The sequence below is a fragment of the Anopheles merus genome, chromosome 3R, assembly GCF_017562075.2.
Source record: "Anopheles merus strain MAF chromosome 3R, AmerM5.1, whole genome shotgun sequence".
In the NCBI taxonomy this organism is placed as follows: Eukaryota; Metazoa; Arthropoda; class Insecta; order Diptera; family Culicidae; genus Anopheles; species Anopheles merus.
Genome location: NC_054084.1, coordinates 36,153,245 through 36,178,141, shown reverse-complemented (window position 1 = coordinate 36,178,141; position 24,897 = coordinate 36,153,245). Strand labels below are relative to the sequence as shown.

Here is a 24,897-nt window from a genome sequence, read left to right as displayed (position 1 = left end):
CGAATAAATACGCGCGCTTTTTGCCCTCCAAAGCCTTACAACAGTTCCCCCACAGGGGTTTGACATTTCATCAGGCTGTCAAAAGCCCCAACCCAAACAACAACAAAACCCATCCAAACACAATTTCCCACACTACTCGCGCAATCCCAAAACCGTTCCGGCCTAAAAATGGGGAAAAATAAGCATGGGAAACGGAAGCAGTACCTCAACAACGTGGACGTTCCCGTATCGAAAACGACCGCAAACGTGCTGAAATCATCTGCCGGTGAAAATGTGCTACCACCACCGCCGGCTAAATCAATCCTGAAACCAACCGTACCTGCATCTTCCACCCGACCATCCTCAAAACTGCAAGCTCCGTCGGCTACAACTTCCACCGGAGCAGGAGGTTCGACAGCGACTTCCAGCGGTGCTACGAAATACAAACAACCGGAACTGCACACAACGCTCGGTCTTAGTAAACGGATCGAGACGGTCCAGAAGATGGAAGCTCCCTCGATTAACAGCATCGGCCAGCTGACCCCGAGCAGTAAAAAGCGCGTAAATGCTATGGTAAGGGAAAATCATGCACCAAACTCACGGAACTGTTGCCTAATACGCTTCTCCGTTCCCTGTAGGTCACGAAACATCTGAACCATCTGTACGATCAGGTCGTGTTTAAGAAGCTGGCACCGGTGAACGTGAACGATACGGTGCTGGTCCCGACCACCCGCAGTCGGCTCGGTGAGGCCAAGGCCCGGTACGTGTTCAAGGACAAAAAAGATCCGGAACCGGTGCTGAGCGACTATTTGCGTCCGATACCGCCGTTTACGTTTCACTTTGTGCCGCACATTCCGACCGCCCAGCTTGGCCGCGTCGCTGCCGGTGACTCGTGGAACAACTTCCACAACATCGAGTACGTGATGCGGATCATGGAGGAGCACTGATCGGGTGAGGTAGGCAACACATGATCGCTAGGAGTTTTTTCTTTTTATGAGCATTTATTGAATTGATTGGGGGAGGGTTTGTTTCCACGGAAACGAACATTTGTGGAACCGTAATAGTTGCAATACAAACATGTACGAATTATCCGCATCGTCCTGTTCACCATTAGGCGACTGACGGAGAGCGCTAAGATGCATTCAGCGGTGCTACCGTGTGTGGGGTATTTTTTTATTTTCTATTTTAAAGTATAGTTAGCATGATTTAGTATCTCTTACTTGCATTAATTTTGAACTATTCCTCTTCCTTACACCTTCGATATATTCTCGACACACCATTGCCTCACCATCATCATTCTCATCACAGCTGTTCTATGTTTCGTACGGTTTTGCCATCACTGCCATTTCTCCACCATCTACAGATAAATTAAAAGGCCATTTTTTGGCTTAATACAACACACACATAGCTACTCGCAAGTACTTGCAGAGCTGGAAGGCTTAAATGTAGAAGAGAAAGTTACTTTAAGGAAACAAAAATAAGGGAAGAAACAAAAGAAACAATCAGTATACACGTACACGTAATTCGAATTGTGCTATCGAATAAAAAACAATGCGCCCCTTCCTATCTTAACCTTGAGTTGTTCACACAGTCACATGCAACTGCCGTTAGTTTCATCACTTAGCTTTACTTTTTCCCGGGGTTGAGGAAGATTAACGGGAATTGAGCTTCCCTGCTTGCCCACCCCAAAACCCGATTCTCTCTGTCCGATTACCGATTGATTCCGATTTTAGCACATCGTTCGAGTCTTTCTGGTTATATTTTATGTTTTTTTAACGTGGGAGACATACGACAAAGGTTTTCTATCATTCTATCATCATTACTACACATACGTTTCACTTCCGCAACCCGGTTCGCTCGCTACGTTAACATTCCGTTACGATTTTTGGAGTAAAGTATTTAAATTGCAAGTTTAGATTTCTCAATGATCGCTCCGCTTCTACTGATCTCACCGTAAATTGTGTGCTTCGAGAATTGCTTCGTTTTAGACATTATTTCCTTCTCCGACGGCCCACACGTGCACTAAAAATTATACATAAATATAAACAAAAAGCTCAATACACACAGCAGGTACTAGATAAAGGAGAGCGGGAAACAAAAATGATAAAACCAAAATTATAACACTAACCACACATTTTATTGAGAAAAGTAAACCCAGCAGAAATTAATTGTAAAGAAAACAAAAGTAAGCGTTTATCTTCTTTGTTGGAAGAATGAATAAAAGAAAGCCGTAAACACGCGTAAGCCTTAAGTAAAAACTATAAAATTAATGCAATTAAAGTAGCAAGTAATAAATGAAAGGTAAAAACAACGAGACAGTGTGAGGACCGTCCGTCGGCCCGCACACTTCCCTACGTCATGATACTTTTTTTTTGAGAAACTAATATTAACTAAAAGCATAATCAACAAAAACTGTTACCAGTTGTGCTGTGCGTTTGCTAAAAGAAGATAAATCCGTGTCGTGCACACGTAAAACCTGCACCGAAATCTTTCCTCCTGAACCACACGCCCTAAGAAAGGTTGAATAAACTAACTTCCTAAAGCTTGTTTTGCTTTCCATTTGGGAAATGGGTTTTCTCTCTTATTAATAATATACTTTTTAGTTTTTTTAGTTGCTCCATGTCAGACACGGTTCATTTTTTGTTTTGTTTTTGCACATTTGCAGTGTGCTTTTTAAAAGTTTTTTTTGTCTGTCTTCACATTTTCTCTCTAGTAAGATTCTGTTTTTTTGTGTAATGCTTTTTTTCTTTAATTAGTAATCTAATATTTTCTGTTTTTAATGCTTTCATAGTATTTCAATCATTTAATTATGTGCGGGGTTTCTTGTCCCCTGAATGGCTTTTCCTTTAAACTGATGCAAACTGCGTTGCGATTTTTTCTAAAGCCTTCGGCTTTGCAACTTCCTATAGCTTTTGCTATAGAGAATATGTATGTATATTTGTGTGTGTGTTTTTTTAAATAATTATCTCTTATTAATGTACTTTTCTTGATTGCATGGTATAGAGAAAAGGATAAAGAGTGTTGCAAAAAAATAAAAACATGAATCAAACGGAATCACACACACAAAATCTTTCAATCCGTAATCAACAAGCATCCCGGCAGGGAGGAGATGAGGAAGTAGTGTGGAAGGGACCGGGGATTTCCGGGTGTATGAGAGTGGAAGGAATTGAACGATTAGTCCCTATTGATCGGAATGGATTAGGGTTACCGCATGTAAAATAAAATGTAAAATTACATTCTTCAAACCTCTGTCCTCTTTCTTCTAAGTCGCCCTGGTACACTACACACTTTGTGCTTTTTTTGTTTCCAATATAGGTGCCTATTTCTCTCTCCCCAAACTGGGGAGGTAATGTTAAAAGTAAATGCTACCTATATGCAATCGGCATTCCACGACCGAACGGGTGGGCGTGCCGACTGCAAGAGGCGTTCAGTCGCTGCTACGAGTACAGATCGAGTGAGATTAGAAAGGCAAAGATGATGGGCTGTACTGCCGGTGCTAGAAGCCGTGCAATGCTCAGTAACGATGCACCGCAGTGCAGTAGTAGTATAAAGGAATGGGGTCCTTCTGCTAAACTCGTTTCCTGATTATGGGCGATAGGAAGGATGGTACTCTGTGGTGGCCCTAGACGAAGTGCGGCTGGTAATGTTTCCTCTATTCCTAACACTAAGCAAGTGGTGCTGTTATTTTTGGGTACCGTTGCTACTACTGCTGCTGCTGCTGGTACAGAAGTATTGTTGGAAGCTTTCTGTGTAGTATCCCGCTTGAGTGGGCTTTTGCGCCACTGCTTACTTTCCCGTCGTTTGCTTGAAGATGCAGCACGTCGTTGTTGCTCTGCTGCTCTCGCCACATCCATGGAGGAATCGTTTTCCCCCCTCATTAAACAAGCACTCTCAAAGCCGTCTTTCTTGCTCCAACTCTTCCCAGACACCGCCAGCTGATCGTGATGGTAAGAGTGATCTGCGACAGGAAGCTGGCAGATAGTCTTAGAATCTACTAACGAAACGACGCTGTGGTGCGCTTCGGTACGAAAAGAAAACGCTGGAAGAGATGGGAAGGGTTGCCCCTTTCCTTTGGCAGAACAACCAAACGCACAAAGGTAAGCTTGCGACCAAATGCTGCTGCTGCTGCTGCTGCTGCTGCTGCTAGTAGCAGACATCTTGCATGCTCGCCGTCTTATAACCCGCAGTTGCTGTTGTTGTTGTTGCTGCTGGCGGCGATCGTATTGCGGCAGTCCGGATCTTCTTGCTGCTGCTGCTGCTGCTGCTGCTGTTATTGCTGCTGCTACCGTATTATTAATTAAATAATAATCATAACAACACTCAACATAACAAACGTATCGCAATGATGATGCTGCTGCTGTCGGTCCGGTCCCTGACGACGACGACGACGACGACGGTGGGGATGGTGATGATGGTGGCGGCTGTAATCAGAACTGAAGGCTGCGGCGAGCGACGACGGCTAGTCAATTTCAGGAGATCTTGTTACGCCACCAGGAAAAGAGCACCAGCGGGGAGCACTCCTCGATGTTGAGCACGAGCACGAACGAGATCAGCTGCACGAAGCAGATGGCAAACAGGACCGGCAGGTCGAGCAGCTTCTTCAGCTGCCCGTAGAACTGGAGCTCGCCGTAGTCCGGCTGGGTGGCGGTCGTGGTGGTGGTGGTGGTGGCGATAGTCGTACCCATTTCATCACCAAAGGGATGCTGCTGTTCCATAAACAGATGCGATTGGGCGGTTGAGTCCATTTCATTCAGCAACATCTGCGGCGGAAGCAGCGTGGTCTTGCCGAGGGCACGGTACGGGTGTAGCTGGGCGTAGAGACGATCGGGCAACGAACGGTAGTAGCATTCGTCCGGCTGGCGTGTTTCGTGACCATTGTTTAGCTGCTGCTTGTGGCATTTTCCGTTGCGCCTATCCGGGTTGGTGATGGCCGCAGGCCGATCGGGACGTTGCCCCTCGACGCTCTTCTTCGGGCCGACACCGAACGTGCCGATAAGCGCGGGAAAGATGCTAAAGATCAACCGAGCGAATGCGATCGACAGTGGAAGCGATGGAGCGATGGGGGAAGCGATAGGTTTCAGCGGCGCACGCTTCTGCTCGGGACGTATCGGGGCGGTGGCGGTTGTTTCGGAAGTGGGAAGGGAAATGGTGGGACAACCGGTTGCTGGTGCACCGCCATCGTCAGAGAACGCATCAGACGACGGCGGGCGGAGGGCGGGAAGGGAAAGGGGAGAGGGAAGGTTAGCCCCTGCCGGTGGAGCTAGGCACGGTAAACCTCAGCTAGGGTATTTGCAGTATTGGGCGTACGTAAGGTCGTAGCTGGCGAAGCGCGAGTACTGAATGTCGCGACGCTTCCACTGATCGATCGTGCCCAAATGCTCGATCTCCCGGTTGGCGTTCGCAGCAATTGATGTCTTGAAGGAAAAAAGATGTAACACAGTGAGTATTGGATGGTTGATGTGAAACAAGCGCACGTAGTGCACGATCGTACGTACCTTGTTTGCAAACACGGTCACGATGAATTTGCCCGGCTGGAACGTGCGGGTGACGCGCTTGATCAGCTCGCCGTAATCCGACGACGCGACATTGCTCTCGAAGCTGACGTACGAAAACTCACGTTCCGGCGTGATGTGGATGGTCATGTAACATCCCTGTAAACGAGAGACAGAACGAAGCGGAGCGTTTTATGGTTAATTGCATTGATTGAATCAAATCGAACGTTTAAAAAGCACATAGAGAGGAACAACAAATGTTTATATTGATACACACTTATAAGCAAAAACACAGGAAATCCAAACTCATGACGCATTAAAAACCACCAGAGCGTCTTAATTCTACATGTTTTCCTTTTCTATGACTATTCCTAAGAATGAGTTGAAATGATCTTCTGAAGTATTGGTTATACTTGTTTCGAAATGTTCTTCAAAATTATTAAAAAAATTAAAAATATCTACCTCAATTTAATTTTAATGTTTAATACGAATTACGATTAGCATCTATTTCAAGGCATTTTCTCCTCGGCTCCAGAAAACATCATCTAACGTAGCGCAAATATTTTCAGTAATTGTCCCACGAAACTGGTGCAAAATCACACAGCTGGTCAATGAAATGGTCGAAAGTTACTAGCCAAAAACTGATATTTACCAGAATGCAACAAAACATTCCCAATTCTATATTACAGGGGTTTCCAAGTCACTTTCGAATGTGCACATCATTAATGACCTTCAAGATGTTTTTCAACAGCTGTCGTGGTTGATTTGCGTCATAATCAAATTTTAATTCTTACACATGATTTTCAACACACCACAAAGAACTTTCAAACTCAATACAGCTTGAAACGTGTTGAAAATCATCTGGGAGAACTAAATAATTATTGAGATTTGTTGAAAATCATGCGTAAAAATATAAATTTCATTATGAAGCAAATACACCATTTAACGGATGTTGAAAAACATCTTGGAGGTGGTTGCAGAGGCGAATGAAGCCAAAAGGCTCTAAGCCTCTGAAGCGGTGAATAATTATGAGCTTATTCGAAAGTGATTTGGAAACTCCTTTAATGCATTCCACTTACTATTATTAATAGTTAACATAGAAATAGCTTTTATAAGTTGATTTTAAAACTAAAATATTAAAGAAAAAAATGAGGATAGGTTTACCAACAGAAATGGGCAAATGGACAAACTAACGTAAAAAATCACACATAATGCTACCAGTACACAAAATCTTATGAAAATTATTCGGAAAAAAAGAATAAAATGGTTGAAATTCTACAAAATACAAGTAAAAAATGTAACATTTTTAAAGGATGCAATAAAACACATAAAAGTTAACATAAACAAAATTCTAATTCAAATAAATGCATGCATTTAACAATCAAAAGCTAAATCGATTGATCAAAATTAATTATTAACGCAAGGGAATCAAAACCAAATTACAACACTTGAACTGAACACAACAAAGCACACACAAAAAAAAAGATTACCTCTTTGTACTTCTTTCCACACTGCACAAAAGGTCGAAAGATCGATTTGTAGATAAGAGAAGAAATACAAATACAAGACTTCATTTTAGTAAACTGTCCCAAACGCGCATGTAAATTTGCACAGTGCTTCATACTTACATTCTTGGAAATGCCGTTCATGGAATAACCGCACGGATCGAACAGATAATCATCGATGACCATGCCCGGCAGCAGACGATGAATACCCGATTTCTAATAGGAAAAGAGGTTGGAAAATATATATACACAAAAAATCGTTAAATTTAGAATTCCAGAATAAGACAACAAATTGTACTAACCTGGGTCGCCTCCTTGGCGGTTGTGCAGACATCCTTGGTGAAGATGGCCATCACGCTCGGGTCCAGATCCGTCATCAGTATCTCGATCGTCTGATCCGGATCGGGCTGCATCGATGCTTCAATGAGCTGAGCATCGAGTTGCTGCACATCATCGACCTCTTGCTGCTGCTGTTGCGAATGGTGCTGCTCCATCAGCTGATGGAGATGGTTGTTGCGTTTGAGAATTTTGGAGCCCCCTCCCCCGCGGCTCAGCGTGTACAGATGCCAGCAGTCGCGATTGATCGCACCGAGGCTGTAGGCGCGCCCGTCGTCAAAGAACGAGTCGAGAAAGGCGACCTCCTCGTCGAAGCCGCGGTGCGGCGACACCTGCAGCTCCGGGCGCTTGTAGTTTTTGCGCGAGTAGAACAGATCCTCGATCTCGGTGTAGCCGGCAATTTCGGCGGCCAGGCGTAGCAGTGGCTCGAAGCACTGCAGCGGCGTCGTGGTACCGCACGTCTTCAGTATCCAGCGACGCTTCGACACGAACATGCTGCTTTCGCTGTAAAAAGGGAGCGAGGGAGAGCGAGTTTGAGAGGAGGAGTTAGTATGGCATTTCTAAAACAACAAGAAACAACTGGAATGCAGTTTGCAAGCAACGACTTTGAGGGGGGAGGGAGCAGCTCTCTTATCGCACATTGCATAATATATTACGCGAGTGCATCAACACTGTTGCTCGATGCGCCACGGGGTTCGATGATAGAAAGCAGGATCGATCGCGTACGTTCGAGCGCGCGCGAAGTTCACGACCCCGCATAACGAGCGAGCGCTTCGCCATCGTTCCAGAGTGCCGAGGGCCAACCACAATCCTTCCATCTTCCACAGGCTAATCTCTGCCCGAACCACTAACGTCAGCGCTGGCAGCCGCTCAATCACGCCTCAATCCACATTGGCATTTGTGTAGCCCGTTATCGCATAAATCCTTGACATTTTGAACAAATCCATCCAATGCTCTCTCACACACTCACACAGGCACACACACGCTTGATAAGAGGTGAAGATGCTGCCATCTGGGTGAAAAGGAAGTGAAGCTTTGGTTCGGCTGGGAAGACCTTTCGCGAACCTTTTGCTTAAGAAAGACGGGATGAAAAGGGAATGCAAGAAACATCCAATCCAACCATTTAGAGATTCTCCATTGTTATACACAACGGCCTGTGGTAGCAGGATCGGGGGATCACATTGAGTTCATTCTAACCCCAAGATAAGGATGTCGACGACTTCTCATTGTGGATGATGTGAAAAAAAGAGCTGGCCTTAAAATGAAAATAGCATTGATAATTTATGCCCATAAGCTCGGCCCATTTGAATTGGTTTAGATTGGGATGGGGGCAGGCAAAAAAGAAAGAATAACCCATGCCGCCGGCAAGGTCGATTAAGACACTGTATCGGTACACGGCACCGGAGTACGCCACAAGTTGACACTTTATCAGCGGAACGAGTCAAAAAAAGGACAAGGCTGTTTCATTTCTTTTAAATTGGGAATAATTCGCAAAACGGTTGGCGGTCGTTGCCCGCCGAGACCCCTTCATTCGAAGTCCATTTTCCATTTCCTGCCCGGTCGGCGTAAGGTCAAGAGCGTGAACGGATGTGAACGATCGGACCAACAAAAAAAAAGTCCTTCCAACCAACACGCGCCTCTAGGTCAACGAAACATTTGGCAACAAATTTGTGGATGTCCCAGCAACGAAACAGCCACACACATACAACATGATGTGACGTACATGTGGATTATTTGTGACGTGAATGGTTCGTTGTAGCATCAAGCATACAGCAGCTTGGCTGCCGTGCTGTACAGTTACAGCAAAAGCGACACTCACAGTGTGGGATATAAATAATTTTTCCCGCTCTTACACAGGTGCAGAAAATTGAAGGAAAAAAGTGGAAGAAAGCGGGCAACACGCCAGAAGAAATTGTAGTAAAAATTAAACAAAAACACAGCTGTTCGAGAGTGGTGATTGAAATGGGGAAAGAGCCGCACAGCAAGGCGAGCAAAAAACGGTGTTTGCAAACGGTCGACAAAAATCGTGGGAAAAGATATTTTTGTCGAGCTAATATCGGCGTACTTCTGTGACACACACAACAAAAAAGCTTCGGTTTGAAACTGTTTCGCTATCCGACAAAACAAACAGCGGGCAAAGCAAACCCATGCACACCGATGTTCAAAATTGGCTTATTATGCAATTTTAATTTGGGTGGATTATTCCCTCACAGCAGAGAGAACATGCATCAACCTCCAATGAGCATCACATTTCATGCGCCCAGAAGCTATCAGTATCCCTTTTTTTTTTGCTATTGGAATGTTTTGTTTTCTATTGAACGTGAAATTCATTCAATCGTGAGAGAAAGGGGATTATCATTGCATCAAATATTCTTTCCCATTTCCTACGTTGTTTCACAAGCAAGCAAGGATGTATGCTGCTACCGCTAGGGGATAATGCAGCGCACATTTGTCTGAATAAATTCGCTCGAACAACTAATGCTCATCCACCTGTGTGCGATCCTTTTCGGAACGGCGCTATTTATGAGGAGTATCAATAAGTTCGTAGCGTGTTTAGTTGAACTTTTACGCATTTCCGTGAAAAATTGGTTTCTTATTCTGTTTTTTAATTGCCGAATAGGTAAAAAACGATACTCTTTTGGCGACTTGATTTTGCGTTGATCATGTTTGGTTACTTCAATCGCAATTGAAGATCGAGCTAGACAGCTAAAACCTTTGAGGACATCAACCGGAAGACAAAATTATCTAAAGTACTGGGAAATAAATTGTATTTTTTAAGATCAGAGTCAGATTCATATCAAATATTGCGCCTATTCTCAAATGCTGTCGGTAAGATTTTGTCGAAAGAGGCTAATTTTTGGCATTAGTAATTATATCGTCTAAATCGATTTTTTCAACTTTCATTCGATTTTATTCGATTTCATTTGACTTCAACTTTCATTCACAACCATTTGAAGTGATTCGAAATCAAACACGCTCGACCGTACTTGATCGGACTTCCAAATTCGACCGGACATGTCTGGATTGAACCGAACTCGACCGGAGTTCGCAGGTGTTGTACGGACTCATCCGAACTCGTCTAGGGTTTGTCTGGATCCGTCCGGACTCAGTCGGAATTGAGCAGAATTGTGAAGTCGAATCCAATTTTGATTCGGAGTCGGATTCCTATGATTAATCTGCAATGTCTGGGCTACTATACAGCGGCCTGGAACAGAACCTCCCATTTCAGTTTTTCTTAGTACATTTGTATCTTAGTAAACAACAAAAGTCTTCATCGACTATGAAGCCTAAAACCCGCAATTATAGATCATTTCCAGTGCTTTTAATCGATGGGAAAAGACATGCACGAGCTACTCCAAGTACACTTACCACAAGTGGCGACATCTGGCGTCAAAAAACGCTTCAAACTTATTCGTACTCCTAACACCACTCCCAACAGAAAGCCGTCGTCGTTCCAGCGCAAACAAAATCCCAAAAAAAGCATCGTACATTATATTAGTTAGCCTTACCTGAGCACATAAGCATCGATCTGGTCGTTTCTGGTGAAGCTGATGATTTCGCAACGTACGGTTTTCAGCAGTGCATCCCACATCGGTCTAAAAAAAGAAAGGAGAACAACACGGTAAGTGAGTGATTTTAGTTGCAATGGCATCCAGTAGCAGCTGCAAAAATTAGTTTGGAGGTAATACAGAATCGAGCACTGTTATTGGAGAATGGGGGGAAGGGAAAATACCAGTGAAAACCCTCCGAACTATGGGTATGGGGGGCATGAAAATCGATTACATAAGGATATGGAAGGGAAAAGCCCAGGTAGTGGAGCTAAAACAACACAAAAAACACGAACACGGTGGTGCTGTGGCTGCTGCTGCTGCTGCTGTATATCATATTCTCAAGGTCGAAGGTGGGCTTTTATTTTTTGTTGCTGCTGCTGCACCGAGTGCAAATGAAGGGAAGATTCTTGTTTTATACCATTTACCCGGCGGGAATACATTTACGTGTGGTGGAAATTAATGATGCATGAGCCCGCTCCGATGAGGTGTGATTGGGCTTGACGGGGCAACGGGAGGGTTCTGGAAATTGCTTTGTGTGCACAACTCATAAACTTCCATTACAATCGGATCGAAAGGCAGTCAACACGTCCGATCATTCCTGAGTCATACTGTTTAAAACAACAACGCCCTTTTTATGAGTTATGCAATCAGTGGCAATGTTGCATCAATGTCAAGGAAATATGAACCTCCATTTCACCGTGGACGATGGTATATATACATTGTCAGGGTATGGTGCTCGAGACACTGGAGAACAAAAACCCACATTCATCAGCAAATTCCTTCAGCGTACATCGTCCGTTGATCGATTGGCTGAAGGAAGGTTCAGTGTGTATCGATGTAATGTAAATAAACGGTTTTTTATTGTTCAAACAAACTTGATTCTAATCTGTAAGCTGTTTACTACATTCCAATGAATATAGTTCATTATTGTTATGCTTTTTGAGCCATTTTAAATGAGAACCAGATTCCCTAGCGATGTCGCCAGATGGCTTCGGCATTGTAGAAACATTGTACATGAATTTACGAGGGTTGAACAACAGCTAAAACAATGTTTCCAGCAATTGTTTTGCTCGCAGAGTTTTAAAATTGTCGCGAGAAAGTTGCGGACACGCGTCAAAGTTCCACCAAGCATGAACATAATTTATGTAAATTGGATGAAAGTTCTGTGAGCGATTGCTTGCTCACAGTGCGTGAAAGTTTTATTTATTAAGCTATATCAAGCTGTCTTTATTTGGTCAAAATATGTGGCCAACTAAAATACCACGTTGAACTCGAAACGGAGCGTTTAAAAATGATTATTTTAGATCTTCTATTTTAACAGTTACAAAAACAGACATTTGAAAATAGGTTTGAAATTGAATTGATGTAGAAATATTTGTAAAATAATTAAACGTTTAATAAACAAGTAATTGCTGTAAACAGTGTAAAAATAGATTCAAAATCATTTCTGAGCGTTATAATGACGAATACATTTTTAAATTTGTGCAAACTCTGAAGGAACATAGCATTTACATGATCGAAACTATTGCGATTGGTTCAAATGAGTATTTTCACGTACTTTTATATATTTTTACTTATATTCGTTGCTGTTGAAGTAAGTCAATAATTTTGTTAATAATTGATTTTTAAAAAAAATCCTGAACTGAGTTAATCATCCTGAGGTTTTGCGCTTTAGGAGACTCTTCGCTTTAGGTCCCTCTGTCACGATCGTCGGGCCAACCACACATTCACCTGGTGCGCAATTACCGGACAAACGGCCGCAATTAATTGAACAACCGCCAATTTGGTTGCTTCATCCTTTGCTCGCAAGAACACGGGCAAAGGCAGCGGAAACCTGAACACCGCAAACCATGTGACAAGTGGCGATGCATGGCGCAGTAGCCGAAACAACTACAAGCGCACGGCCCAACGCTGATGCTGGAACGCGCAGCGCAGCGCGCGATTAGTGTTGGGTAAAGTAGCACAATTAAGTGTGCTGTGCGCACACGCACATTGCCTTTAGTGTGCTGTGCGCACTGTGCGCACAGTGCGCACTGGAACCAGTGCGGAAGTGCTAGCACAGTGCTAGCACTTTCGCACAGTGCGCTCTCTGAGCACAGTGCGGAAGTGCTAGCACAGTGCTAGCACTTTCGCACAGTGCGCTCTCTGAGCACAGTGCAAAGTGCTAGCACTGTGCTAGCACTTTCGCACTGTGCTCAGAGAGCGCACTGTGCGAAAGTGCTAGCACTGGCGGAAGTGCTAGCACTGTGCTAGCACTGTGCGAAAGTGCTAGCACTGTGGTAGCACTTAAGGCACTGTGCTGTGCTGTGCGCACAGTATGGTGTGCTGTGCGCACAGTGCGCACAGCAGCACTTTACCCAACACTACGCGCGATGCGTCAAATAGCAGCGCAAAGGACCGAAGCGAGAGGATAGGCAATTGTTTTACGCAACCGGGAGCGAGATGCCGGAAAACAAAACCGCACCAGTTGCGTGCACACATCTACAAACGCACCCGCCGGAAAGCACGCCAACTGGTCCGCCACGTGGTTTCCAGTCGAGACGGTTCGCGGCGATCGTTTGCGCTGCGCTATCTGGTGGTGGCGTGCGCGCCGCCATCGACGGCGTAGCTTATCGCGGGCACCCAGCAGTCAATCGGCGTTGACCCTTTGCTGACACAACACCAATAGCATCGCACACACTGACCGATCGGGAAGGGCCTAGAGTGTCTCTGGGGCTCTTCGAAACGAAACTGGTCACGTCAAACAGGTCGAACAGCTCGCTTATCAGTACCGGGGCGGGAAAGCGGGGCGACCAGCTGCCTTGTTTCTAACGTGTAAACGAGCCTTTTTGCAAGATGAATCTCGCCAACCAAATTACTCATCTCTCGCTGACGGACGGACACCACTCCATCACCGAGGCGACACACAACCAGCAGCAGCAATCAAAGCAACCGGCTGGGTAGTCAAAATGTGCACGTTAACCCTTGAGGTACACGAACAGAGACCGAGAGAGAAAGAGACAGGTCTGATAAATGTTCCCCTCACTCTCTCGCTGCCAAAAAAAAAAGCGGGGAAGTGAAAACCCCTATGTATGCGTGTTGTGTCCGCGTATGCGTAATGAATGTCCAATTTTCCGTGTACGACACGCCTTTCCGGGTGCTGCGCCGTGCGGTGGTGGTGTGTGTGAGTTGTTTTGAAAATGTTCTGGAACATTCCACGCGTGATATTTGTCAATTTCGGTGCGGGTCGCCCTTCCAGCGGCGTCTTTTTCTTTGTGTTGCAAGCAACCCGTGCGTGTTCCATCCATTATTATCAGCCGAAACTGTGTTGTGCCCTTCGGATTCGTTTTAGTGCGTTTTTGAAGTAATATAACACTGCAAAAACAAACCAAAATGCGTACGAAATCAACGCTTCCAACCTTTGCACGGTGACGTTTTTTTTCTCTCTACGGGATTAATCACCCATCGGCGCTTGCAGCGGATTGATAATGGCTAAAAATACCATTTTAGATTAAATACCGCAATCGTAAGGGCACATGTGTCGCGCGTTTGCGGGTCACGTTCGATAATAACAGAGGCAATCAGGTGGAGATGATACAACGGCCATAGATTAGCAGCAGAAGCATTCGATAACGTGTGTGGATGTCCCGGGCACAATTCCCCGGAGAAATCACTGAACTTATCGGGCCATACTCTTTCCTCCTTTGCGTCTGTCTATCGGCACGTGTGCCCAGTGTACCTGGTGGCAAACAAAAAATGTGTTAATTCAGCATACCATCACGAGACGGACGCGTGTTCGCCCTAAAGGCGGCTTCTTTGGCATCGAACCATCTCAACGCCCAAAAAAACGTCTTGCACGCACACACCCACACATATACAACTTCTCGCACGTGTTCGCATACATGTATACAGAGGCAAATGCGGGGGGGGGGGGGGGGGGGGAGTCGAGTGTCGCTCACATTTGGGGTCCACCAAAGCAAGCTTTTCACCTTGGAGGCTGGAATTACCCTTTACTTCCCGCGCACGTTTTACCGCATTTATTGGCAAAAATGCCACCGCGAAATGGCCTGTTAAATATAGCCCAACCAACAACCATGTTGACGATCTTGAAACGGCACTGCAACAATCGCTATTTTTTTTTCTTTTTTGTCAACAGAACTATACATACTTTTGCCATCCGTGGGGCACTTGGAAACAGTGGCCCACCAACATTATTCATGGTTTGCTGTGATGTGCGACACATACAACAAACCTTGACAACGAACACGGCGGTGTGTCCGATACACAGGCCGCGCGCACCTGTGTGTACACCTTCCCCCCCAACCAGTACGGACGTGCTGGGGACAGAAAGGGAAAGCTTCTAATGCCGCAAAGTAACGAATATTGGTCCTTTTCTCCGCACAGCAGCACACACGCGCACAAACACACATGCCCGCGCTTGCCAAATTCGTTGACACCCGTCAAAGTAGCCGGTTCAATTTCAAGGTAAAGCAAAAACTGACCCCCACCCTCCTTGGGTTTTCCCTTCAGTGCACACAGCGTCGTGTCTAGTAATTCTTGTAAATCGTTGTTCGTAAGAATGTAATTTAAAAAATATTGTGAAGTAAATTAATGCGATTTTAAATGAATAAAAATCCCAACCCAACATTACATAATTCCCACACTCTCTTCTCATTTCGAACTCTCTTTCAGCCGCCGGTTCAGGCGCTGACAGCTGAGAGCTTCCACGAGGGAAAAACGCGTAGAACATTCACGAAGTAACAAAAAAAAAAAAAACAAAAGCAATTTCCACGATCACACGCCCCGGAAAACTTCCCTCGAAAGAAAGCGAAAACCTCCTACTTGACGGTCGATAAAACAACCGCGGTTAGTTTCCGCGAAAAACCCACACATACACACACGTGCTAGGAGCGTTTTTCCTACGCGCCAAATCGATCCGAAGTGCATCGCCTCATCAAAGATGAACCGAATCGCGGACTTCTTTATTTTCCCACCTACCCCGGTGGTGCATACAACGGTGCAGGAGAAAAATTGATGGTGGTGGTGGAAGGGCGTGATGGAAAGTGCAAATTTGCGCACATCCAAGAGCTTCCTCTGCCCAACCGCTCCCGTTTGCTTCCCCTTTGAACAAAGCGCATTAGAAAACGCGAAACACACACACAGTCGCAAAACCAATCTCATATGGTTCCGCTTTACCGCACTTGGGGTAAGGCGCTGCAAACTTGCACACCAACACAAACAAACGTATGCGCGTGTGTGCAGGGTAGCCGCCGGGCCAGCCCATGAAATTTAACCGACACACACACACACATATATCCCACCCATCTGACAAGGGCTGGCCCGTAGTTTCAGCTGATTTTTGAAAATTGACCCACACACACACATAAGCACTATGAAGTGAAGCAAAGTGCAGGAAAGCAAAGTAACCCGGGTACGTGTGTGTGTTGCTAAGGAGGATGAGGTAAGGAATGGAGGGATAGAAAAAAGGATGCGGTTTTTTTTTTCAAATAGGAAAATTCCACTTACCTGGGGATCTTTCGCAGATCGGCATTCTTGCACGCTGTCGACGGTTCGAACAGATTTCCAGCAGCTTTTCCACACCTTCGAAAAAGTGCATATCCTCCCTGCTACTACTATTACTACTGCTATTACTTAAGTCCTCCGACTCCGCCATTCTGTCTGGTGTACAACTTGCTTTGTTTTAGCGCGCTTCCTCTTGCTCTCACTCTCTCCTTTCTCGCTTGATGACGCGAATTCACCTGTCGACGAAGGGTTCACCTGATAAAGTTTTTTGTCCCCTGGCAGGTGGAGCGGAACTTTTCGCCCCAAAATGTCCTGACTAGACGTTTGCCACCACGTTCACGCGTGGACGCTTAGAAAACGTTAATATGCACTACTTTGCTGCTTACCGTTTGACGGGAACGGCGGCGAGGCGGTCGTAGAGAGAGCCTTTTTTTTTTGGTTGTAAAGTAATATTTATCCCAAAACCTTACTCGGGTCCATTTGGGATAAAATGGGCAAAACGGCACGAACACGGAGTTGTGTGAAGTTAAAGTGATTTCAAACAAACAAACAAAAACGGCCACAGACTTGCACGTTCCTTTCCTTCCTTCTATTTAGTCTAGAAGAATCCGTTCGACGCGTCGTCGGTTGCAAAAAAAAATCGAACGTACCAAGTATGGGTGTGTGTAAATGTGGAAGTATGAGTGTGTGCGGGAATTAACCGGGATAGTTGAAAAAAAAAAAAACGTTTAACTAATGCACTTTCACCAAAAACTAACGAGGGAGGTAAGGAAAATAGGGACCACTCGCTTTTGTCGCTATTTCCCGTTTTATTTCTTTGCGCTTTTGCACTTTTGCTTGCTGCTGCTGCTGCTGCTGCTAAGAAAAATCGATCTCAGCCGCGAGAGAGAGGACGCTATGCGGGAGGGGTGAGTCTTTTCTACGCACGAGAAAAACGAAGACTGAACCGTCGAGCGAACCGACGGTACGAACAGACTCCCGACAGTCCGGACCGTTGCCGGCAGCTGCACGTGCGAAGGAGAGAGAGTAACGCGTTAGATGCTGCTGTACGTGTCACTCATACTCGCGGTATGGCTATCGCTGTACACTGAGCGCTTGTTAGAATAAAGGGCCAAAAGTTTGCAGTCGTACTAGGGCGCCTCTACACCGAGCGAGAATGGTTGTTGGTGCATTGGTTTTGAAAATCGATTCTCGGTTAGTTTCTCACTGTGCGCTAAGTGCTTCTAATCGAATCGTTTGGCAGATTGAAGTGGTTTAGGAATATAAAATCTGCCTTTGAACAAAATATGAATAGATATTCTAAGCAATACGGCACAGCCTGAAGGAGGGACCTGAATAATAAAAAAAATAGATATTCTCAACACTGTTCAACTTATACGGCACTACAACCGCTTTGCGGTCTTGTCCTGCTTCAGGAGTGTCCGAAACCGCTTAAGATGATTTGGCAATGCTTTATTCATCATCCAAACATTTAAGTTATAGTTATACTGCGTATTTTCCTTCTAATTGAAAAAACAAAACTTATACATTCGGATCTCTTCGTTTTCCTGTTTCTGTATGACAGCAATGTTTTTTTTTTGCATTCTTTATAGTCCCTTGTTTCTCTTTTTTCTAAGAATGAAAGTCTTCGCCAGTCGAAGGTTGAACAGTGCAACGAAAATGCAATCAAAATTTAATTAGTACTTCGTATCGCGACGGTCGAAGCTGGGACTATACTTACTTATCCGGTACTACAACCGCTTTGCGGTCTTGGCCTGCCTCAGGAGTGTCCGAAACCGCTCACGGTCTCGCTCCTTCGTCTGCCAGTCCGTTATCCCGGCCTTAATGGCGGACGCATCCATCCCATCTTGCACCTCAATTGGGCTTACCACGCCTCCTCTGTCCTTGTGGGCGCTCTAAAAAGCTGGGACTATATAGTACCTATATAGTACCGGTACTCACATACGCCTCTGAGACATAAACACTGTCCACATGTGAAGACACCCTCTTAGCCGCGTTCGAGAGGAAGATGCTCAGAAGGATACTTGACCCCGCATGTGTGAAGGGACAATGGAGGATCCGTTATAACGACGAGAAGGCTCGAGACCGTGAGCTGTTTCGGACGCTCCTGAGGCAGACCGCAAAGTGGTTGTAACGACGGATAAGTAGTTAGTAATTTCGTATTACTCGTCTTACCAAGTAGGAACTACAAATTCTGTACAATATAGGATAATAAATGCTAGTTTTCGTTTGGTTTTATGGAAATTTGGAAATTTAAGAAAAAAATGTAAAGCTTACATGCTTTTTGAATCGATTAGAGAGCAATATGAAAAATGACTACGATGATATTGATAACCTTGGCATCTACTATTGAAAAAGGTATGCTGAAACTCAAGCTCATATCTAGCACTTATGTTCATAATTGCGAAAAGTATCATAATTTTAACACCTTTTTACTGATAGAAAAAACCGTTCTTCATATTTTTTCTCACACGTTGTTAGAAGATTGCAGACACAATTGCCATAGCTTGCCATGTGGCCACTTCTTGAAAAGCGTGCAACACGTGTATCAATAAATCTAAAATATGGTTAAGCAGATTTATTTATACAAGTGTTAAGGAATTTCAAGGAAACCGGTTACCATAAACAATTGTAAAACAAAAATAAAAATTGGTTGAAAATATCTCACTTGCGAGGGAAGCAAGTTGAAGCGTGTAATTTGATATGCTTTCTATAGAAGCTAGGTGATGTATGACGGATGAAATTACATTGAACATCGACCACAAACCGTATTCAGTTATCGTTCCGTAAAAAAATTTACAATCAATTCACTCGCCAAAGATATGCACAAAGTGATAGAAAAACAAATATTTATAAATCACACACATTCATGCTTACATTTACTAATACCGTCCGACTACGATTCTCACTAATGCGAATATTCCAAATATTTTGGCGATTCCGATGGTTACGGAGAATTCCGAACAATTTCGGACGAATCCGAACGAACCCAACGATTCCCGACTTTTCTGGATGCTGCCAACATTTGTAATTGAATATACTGATTGCAAATTTTTTAGGAACTATCTAGAACTAGGATCGCTTTTTTTCTAAATTTTACTCAACGCGAGTGTGTAGGTCATCTTGGACTTTAAACTCGCCCGTGACAGTATTCTGTTATGTCGACCATTATTCAAATATGATGCGATAAGGAATCTATTTTAGTTCAGGAGGGATTATTTTTTTCAGAACTCATTCTATGAAAAAGTCGAGAACATCTACTACCAAATTGAATTCAAGAACAGCAAAATTTATATGGCGGGAAAATTGTGTCACATGAGGAAATAAACAAGTTTGTTTGAGGGTTCCTTGTTGCAGCAACATATTTGGACCTGAATTATTATTATCCGAGAAGAACGTGCACATTTTTTAAAACTGCGTTGAAACATCTGAAAGTGGTGCGATTGAATTAATTCTGTCCCATCTTTTTCAACCAACCCGTGTTTCAAGCCAATCCCACGTGAAAGAAAAAATAGGGATAAGAATAAGGATCAACTAATTTGAATTTTACTTGCATTCCAAGTTTTTTTTAAATATATACATTGCAGCTGTTTTCCTACCCTTTCTGTGTGTATATGCTCTTTATACCCTTTATTTAGACGTAAAAATGCCTCATGGAGAACTTTACAATGATCCATTCCTTTTTATTCATATGTCCACTACACTCGTCGTTTCGTCCGTTGGTTGGTGCAAGCTGCATTAACGGTTTTTTGGTGTCCAACTTTTTTAATCACGCATCCCGTGTGCTGCATTTGCCGGGAGGGGAAGTTTGTTTGACAGCAACCCTTAGAGTGACAGCAATGATATAGCAATCAAAACAAACACACAAAAGCAGCGAAAAAGGACAAATTCAACAGAGGCAAGAAAAATATCGACCATGTAATCCCTTTCGCGTTGTTTTTACTGTTTTAACCATAATTGCTACCAATGTGTACGTAACACGCGCATTATCATGGATAGTGCATAATCTAATCTAGTCAAACGTACAACAGTTCAAAGTGTTTGTTGAGGTGTTAGAAGTTGAGTTTTTTTTTGCATGGAAAGAGAGAACCATGAGCGAAGCGGACCATCGTAGAAAAAATCCTTTCGCTGCTCCTGCCCGACAGAGTGACATGCGGCAGGATGCTGGAGACGATTTCGAAGGTCACGAGCAATACGACGAAACGTTAGGCGAAGAAGTTCCATCGGCGATGACGGAATCGTACAGTGAAATCGCCTACACGCACAACCTGTTCGCAGGAGCGGCTGCCGAAGAAACGGACGGTGGTGCTAGCAACGGTAACCAACCGGACGGATCATCTTCGTCCTCGTCGTCTTCGCAGACGAAAAAACGACCCGACTCCTTGGTGTGTGATGGACGTAAAGGTATGGAGCAGCGTTTTGTCGCGGTTTTCTTTTGCTAAATAAAACAAAATTTCGCTCTCTCTTTCTCCTGCCAGCTTCATTCCCATACAACCTCGAAGGAACCGTACGGGTGGACGGCAACATGACGCACTTTGTGGCGGAAAACTTAGAGTACAAAATCAAGCTAGCAAGCCCGTGACGGTCACACGGAAGGATTCTTGCAATTTGTCCAGCTCGCGGCAAAGCACACCCTCGGCAGCTACCGGTGGTCTCAGCGGGCTAAGCTTTGGTCCCGGCACTAGCGGTGCTAATTTAACGCTGCCCGGTACTAGCAGCAGCCGAGGACCGATGGCGTACGGGAGTGGATTCGTCGCTCCCCATCCAGCATCGGCCTCGTCCGTCGATCCGAACGTGCTGAACGAGATCGAACGCGAGGCGCAAGCGCTAGCCGCATCGGTCGACAATCTGTCGGAAAGCTTGTGCAGCGTGCTGCACTCGATCTCCTCCATTACGGCGGACAATGTGGAGATTTACAAAAACTCCGTCACGAAGCTGACGGACTGCATGGACGGTAACATCAAGTGTATGTACACGATAATGGCCAAAGCGGAGGAAATTTCTAAAACGATCAAACCGGCCGAAGCCCTAGCAGTAAGAATGTAAGTAATGCGCGTAGGGGGCTAGGGGGGCGTTTATGTAACGCTTTTTGGTTTGTCTTTGCAATTGCAGACGTGAAATTAAACGACTTGTCGACATGCTGGAAAGCAACGTTTGAACGTGACAGTCATCTACAGGGAGAGGCATTGTTACAGCTGCGCGTGAGAATTATGTACACATTCCGCCTATTTGGTACTATATAAGTATGAGAGATTATTTATTACCAAAAATTAATCAACCTCGGGCTGCGGGAGTATAGCTCGACCGCCCCGAAGCTCGCCATTGCCACGCAAAGGTGCAACAAAAATCAATCCCTCCGTGCTCTATATGTTATGGTCCCTTTATTAATACCCCTTCCTTTATGCCGACATTAAATAGTATTTTTTTTTAATTTTAAGTTAATTCGTTCAGTTTAGAGAGGCTTTTGTTAAGTGCTTTTTACCCCAAAATGACTCAAAAGTTCCCTCGACTACTACTCTTACTAGCCATGAACAACGATAATTGACCGCATTGGAAGAAGAGTATATTATTTGTTACGAGTTTAATTTAACGACCACAAAGAAGAACAAAAAACACGACCATTGCATAAGCTAACGAATAAATAATATAACCCAACTGACCTACACCTCACTATGCCTCCGTGATCGATCAATATTGGACATCGTATTCGACTGTCCTTAGGGCGAAAAAGAAACTGAGAAACACCCCAACTAATCCACAATGAACGGTGGAATGCGTCCGTTAACACGCGCTCGATCTCTTCCGCCACCGCAGCAAGCAGTGCCGGTCCCGGTTACGACTCGCCACAACCTGTATGCCAAGCGGTAGCCCATCCCCATCCAACCCGAGCGGCACCTGGTGGCCGGTACGTGCAGCACGTTAAACAGACACCAGTAGCTAAAGTTGTACACGTTCACGAACGCTCCGTAATGGTACGGTGCCGCGTGGGTAGTGCTGTGGTAGAACAGTACCCCATCGTCACCGAGCAGCTCCGTTAGCTCCTGATCGCAGCGACGCGTCAGCTCCTTGATCACGTCCTCCTTTTCCTGCGGCAGCAGCGTATCCATGAGCGAGTAGATCGACGCCATCGTGTACTCGCTCCGGCCGGTCAGCTTCTTGGCCAGCTCCACGCGGGCTGAGCGGTTTCCCATTGCCCAGCAGCGTGCCAAAGTTGGCCGGCTCCTGCGTCATCCAGTAGCGCCACATGTTGGTCGTTCGGTCGGTGCCGCTGAGCGTTACCTTCCGCACACCGGCCGGTGCAATCTGGCCAAAGTGCTGCACCCGCGGTCCATCGCTTTCTGCAGCGAGGGTTGCACCGCACTGCACTTAATGTCGCCCGATTCGGTGATGTAGAAGTAGCGCAGCTTGCGCACATCGACCGGTTCGTCGAAGCGCAGGCTGGTGCACTTTTCCGGACCCACCAGTACCTGCATGAGGGGGAGCAGATCCGTTGCGTAGCGGGTCATCGGTCCGGCCACAACCATGGTGGAGGGTTCGCGCCCGGTGCGCAACGAGCAGCCGCGTGTGTTGATGATGCCGGTGGTTGGTTTGTGCCCGTACACGCCACAGTAAAAGGCGGGCATGCGGATCGAACCTCCAATGTCGGTTCCTGGCACAGTGAAAGCAAACATTAGACATTGGCAAAATGCTAAACACACCCGCAGCGATCTTACCCAATCCGATCGGTGTCCCGCAAGCCGCCAGAAGCGCACCCTCCCCCCTCCGCTAGAGCCGCCGACCGTGCGCCGATTATCGTACGGGTTGTTTGTCTGGCCGATAATGTTGTTGCGTGTCTCTTGCCTGTGTGTGTGTGTGGGACGGAAACAAACAAACAAACATGAGGCACACACACACACCCGGAACATGCTGCGCACTATAATTAGCCACCGCCACCGCTTACCATCGATTAATTTCCGGTATGCTCGTGGTCGCGATAATAATTGCGCCCGCCTCCTTCATCACAGCCGGACACACTCCGCGTCGTTGTTCGCCCTGACCGTGCGCCTCGCGACGATACCGAGCGTGTGCAGCCGGTCCTTGACCGCCGTGCTGTCTTTCGTCGTAAACGGTACGCCCAGGAACGGTTTCGTCGCGAGTTCGGCCTCACCGATCGTGCCCTGCTGCAGCCGCTCGTCGATACGGCGCGCCTCCTCGAGCGCATCGATGAACGGACCGTCGAGCACGGCGTTCACCAGCGGGTTGACCTCGTTGAGGCGATCGATAAACGCGCTGATCACATCGTAACAGGACACCTCGCGCGTACGTATCATCCGCGCCAGCTCGACCGCACTGTACGTGACGAGGAGCCGCTTGCGCTGCAGGGTCGGGCAGCGCCGCTTGCTTGGGCCCCAGTACCATTTGAGGCACAGGTACAGCACGTTGTCGATCACCAGGTGCAGCAGGGTGAAGAAGTACACGAGCATGCGGTTCCGTGCCATTGTGTGTGCTTGCTATCCGCCGGTTACTGAAAAACTATTGCCAAAAGGGAGCGTGTAAGCTTCCCGAGTTAGTAGGTGAAAGTTTTAATGTATGCGATTTCTGTGCGTGTGTGGAACGGGCTTAGGAGAAACCTGAGCTATCGGGACTTGGTTGGCATCAGGCGAAGCGTGATCCCTTCCTTCCCTATCAACGCTTACTAATGAACGGGTGCACCGGGTCACAGAAGGTTAGATAAAACCTTATCGCTATTCTGATTGCAAACCTCACAAAAATAAGCCTTACCGATAGTACCGCACTGTTCGCGTAACTACTTTCTCTCCCTTGTGGTGCGGTGCGATTACGATACAGACGGGTGCGTACGACAGCCAGTGTCAGTGTCGATCGGATCTCTCCAACAGGTTGCACGACCACCACTACCACCTCCACTACTACTACTACTGCTAGCAACGAATGTGCAGATGACTCGGCAAAGTGCAGACTGGCTCGGGCACAAACCGGCCACCGATGCCCTTTACGGTACTGCTTCACTGTGTTTGTGGTATCGAACACAGCTGAAAGCTGTTCCGTCATAAACGTAAACAAATCGGAACGCACCTATGCTGCACTATGCTTGCGTCCCATGCATGCGGCTGGCATAAAACATAGTTTTTTTTGTGATAAATAATGTTTTAATTTATTCACATATTTTTACACACAACTTCCAAAAATATTAAAATATTTTTATACAAATTTAAAACTGTTTAACTCCAAATTTTATCCAAATAATTGATACTCAAACTACAAGAGTATAAACAATTATTAAAGCTAAAATGTTACCTGAACGGTGATGATGTATGCCGGTCTCTATATTCTGACTCTGTTTAACGAGTCACTTACGACTTGCGATTTTGAATATGTTCCGAATTACAAGTTTTTGAAATTATTACCTTTTATTTTGTTGGATACATCCATTGAAAGAAAGTATGGGAAATTACGGATAAAGTTTTATACAAAAAGATATTCTAATAATTAAAAAAAAAATGTGTGATGTATCTAAAACTGTCTTGGGTCTGG

The 24,897-nt window shown here is 45.4% G+C and overlaps 3 protein-coding genes and 1 pseudogene across 3 annotated transcripts; 2 read left to right on the top strand and 2 right to left on the bottom strand.

The window, feature by feature from the left end:
• Positions 1 to 37: 37 nt before the first annotated feature.
• Positions 38 to 1,451, top strand: LOC121595782. Its single transcript, XM_041919992.1, has 2 exons — positions 38 to 552; positions 618 to 1,451. Exons 1-2 carry the CDS (start codon positions 169 to 171, stop codon positions 924 to 926), a joined length of 693 nt encoding a protein of 230 aa, XP_041775926.1. The 5' UTR covers positions 38 to 168; the 3' UTR covers positions 927 to 1,451.
• Positions 1,452 to 3,297: 1,846 nt separating this feature from the next.
• LOC121595781 (S-adenosylmethionine decarboxylase proenzyme-like) lies at positions 3,298 to 17,315 on the bottom strand. Its single transcript, XM_041919991.1, is given in 8 exon segments — positions 3,298 to 5,393; positions 5,475 to 5,630; positions 7,100 to 7,192; positions 7,279 to 7,816; positions 10,822 to 10,908; positions 16,369 to 16,420; positions 16,423 to 16,601; positions 16,752 to 17,315. Coding segments are annotated over 7 exon segments (1,158 nt in total). The 5' UTR covers positions 16,517 to 16,601; positions 16,752 to 17,315; the 3' UTR covers positions 3,298 to 5,255.
• Positions 17,316 to 20,454: 3,139 nt separating this feature from the next.
• Positions 20,455 to 21,780, top strand: LOC121596268 (BLOC-1-related complex subunit 6-like). The gene is given in 4 exon segments (XM_041921055.1): positions 20,455 to 20,769; positions 20,844 to 20,936; positions 20,939 to 21,407; positions 21,478 to 21,780. Coding segments are annotated over 4 exon segments (921 nt in total). The 5' UTR covers positions 20,455 to 20,456; the 3' UTR covers positions 21,524 to 21,780.
• A 335-nt stretch (positions 21,781 to 22,115) lies between these two features.
• Positions 22,116 to 24,387, bottom strand: LOC121596286 (annotated as a pseudogene).
• Positions 24,388 to 24,897: the final 510 nt, after the last annotated feature.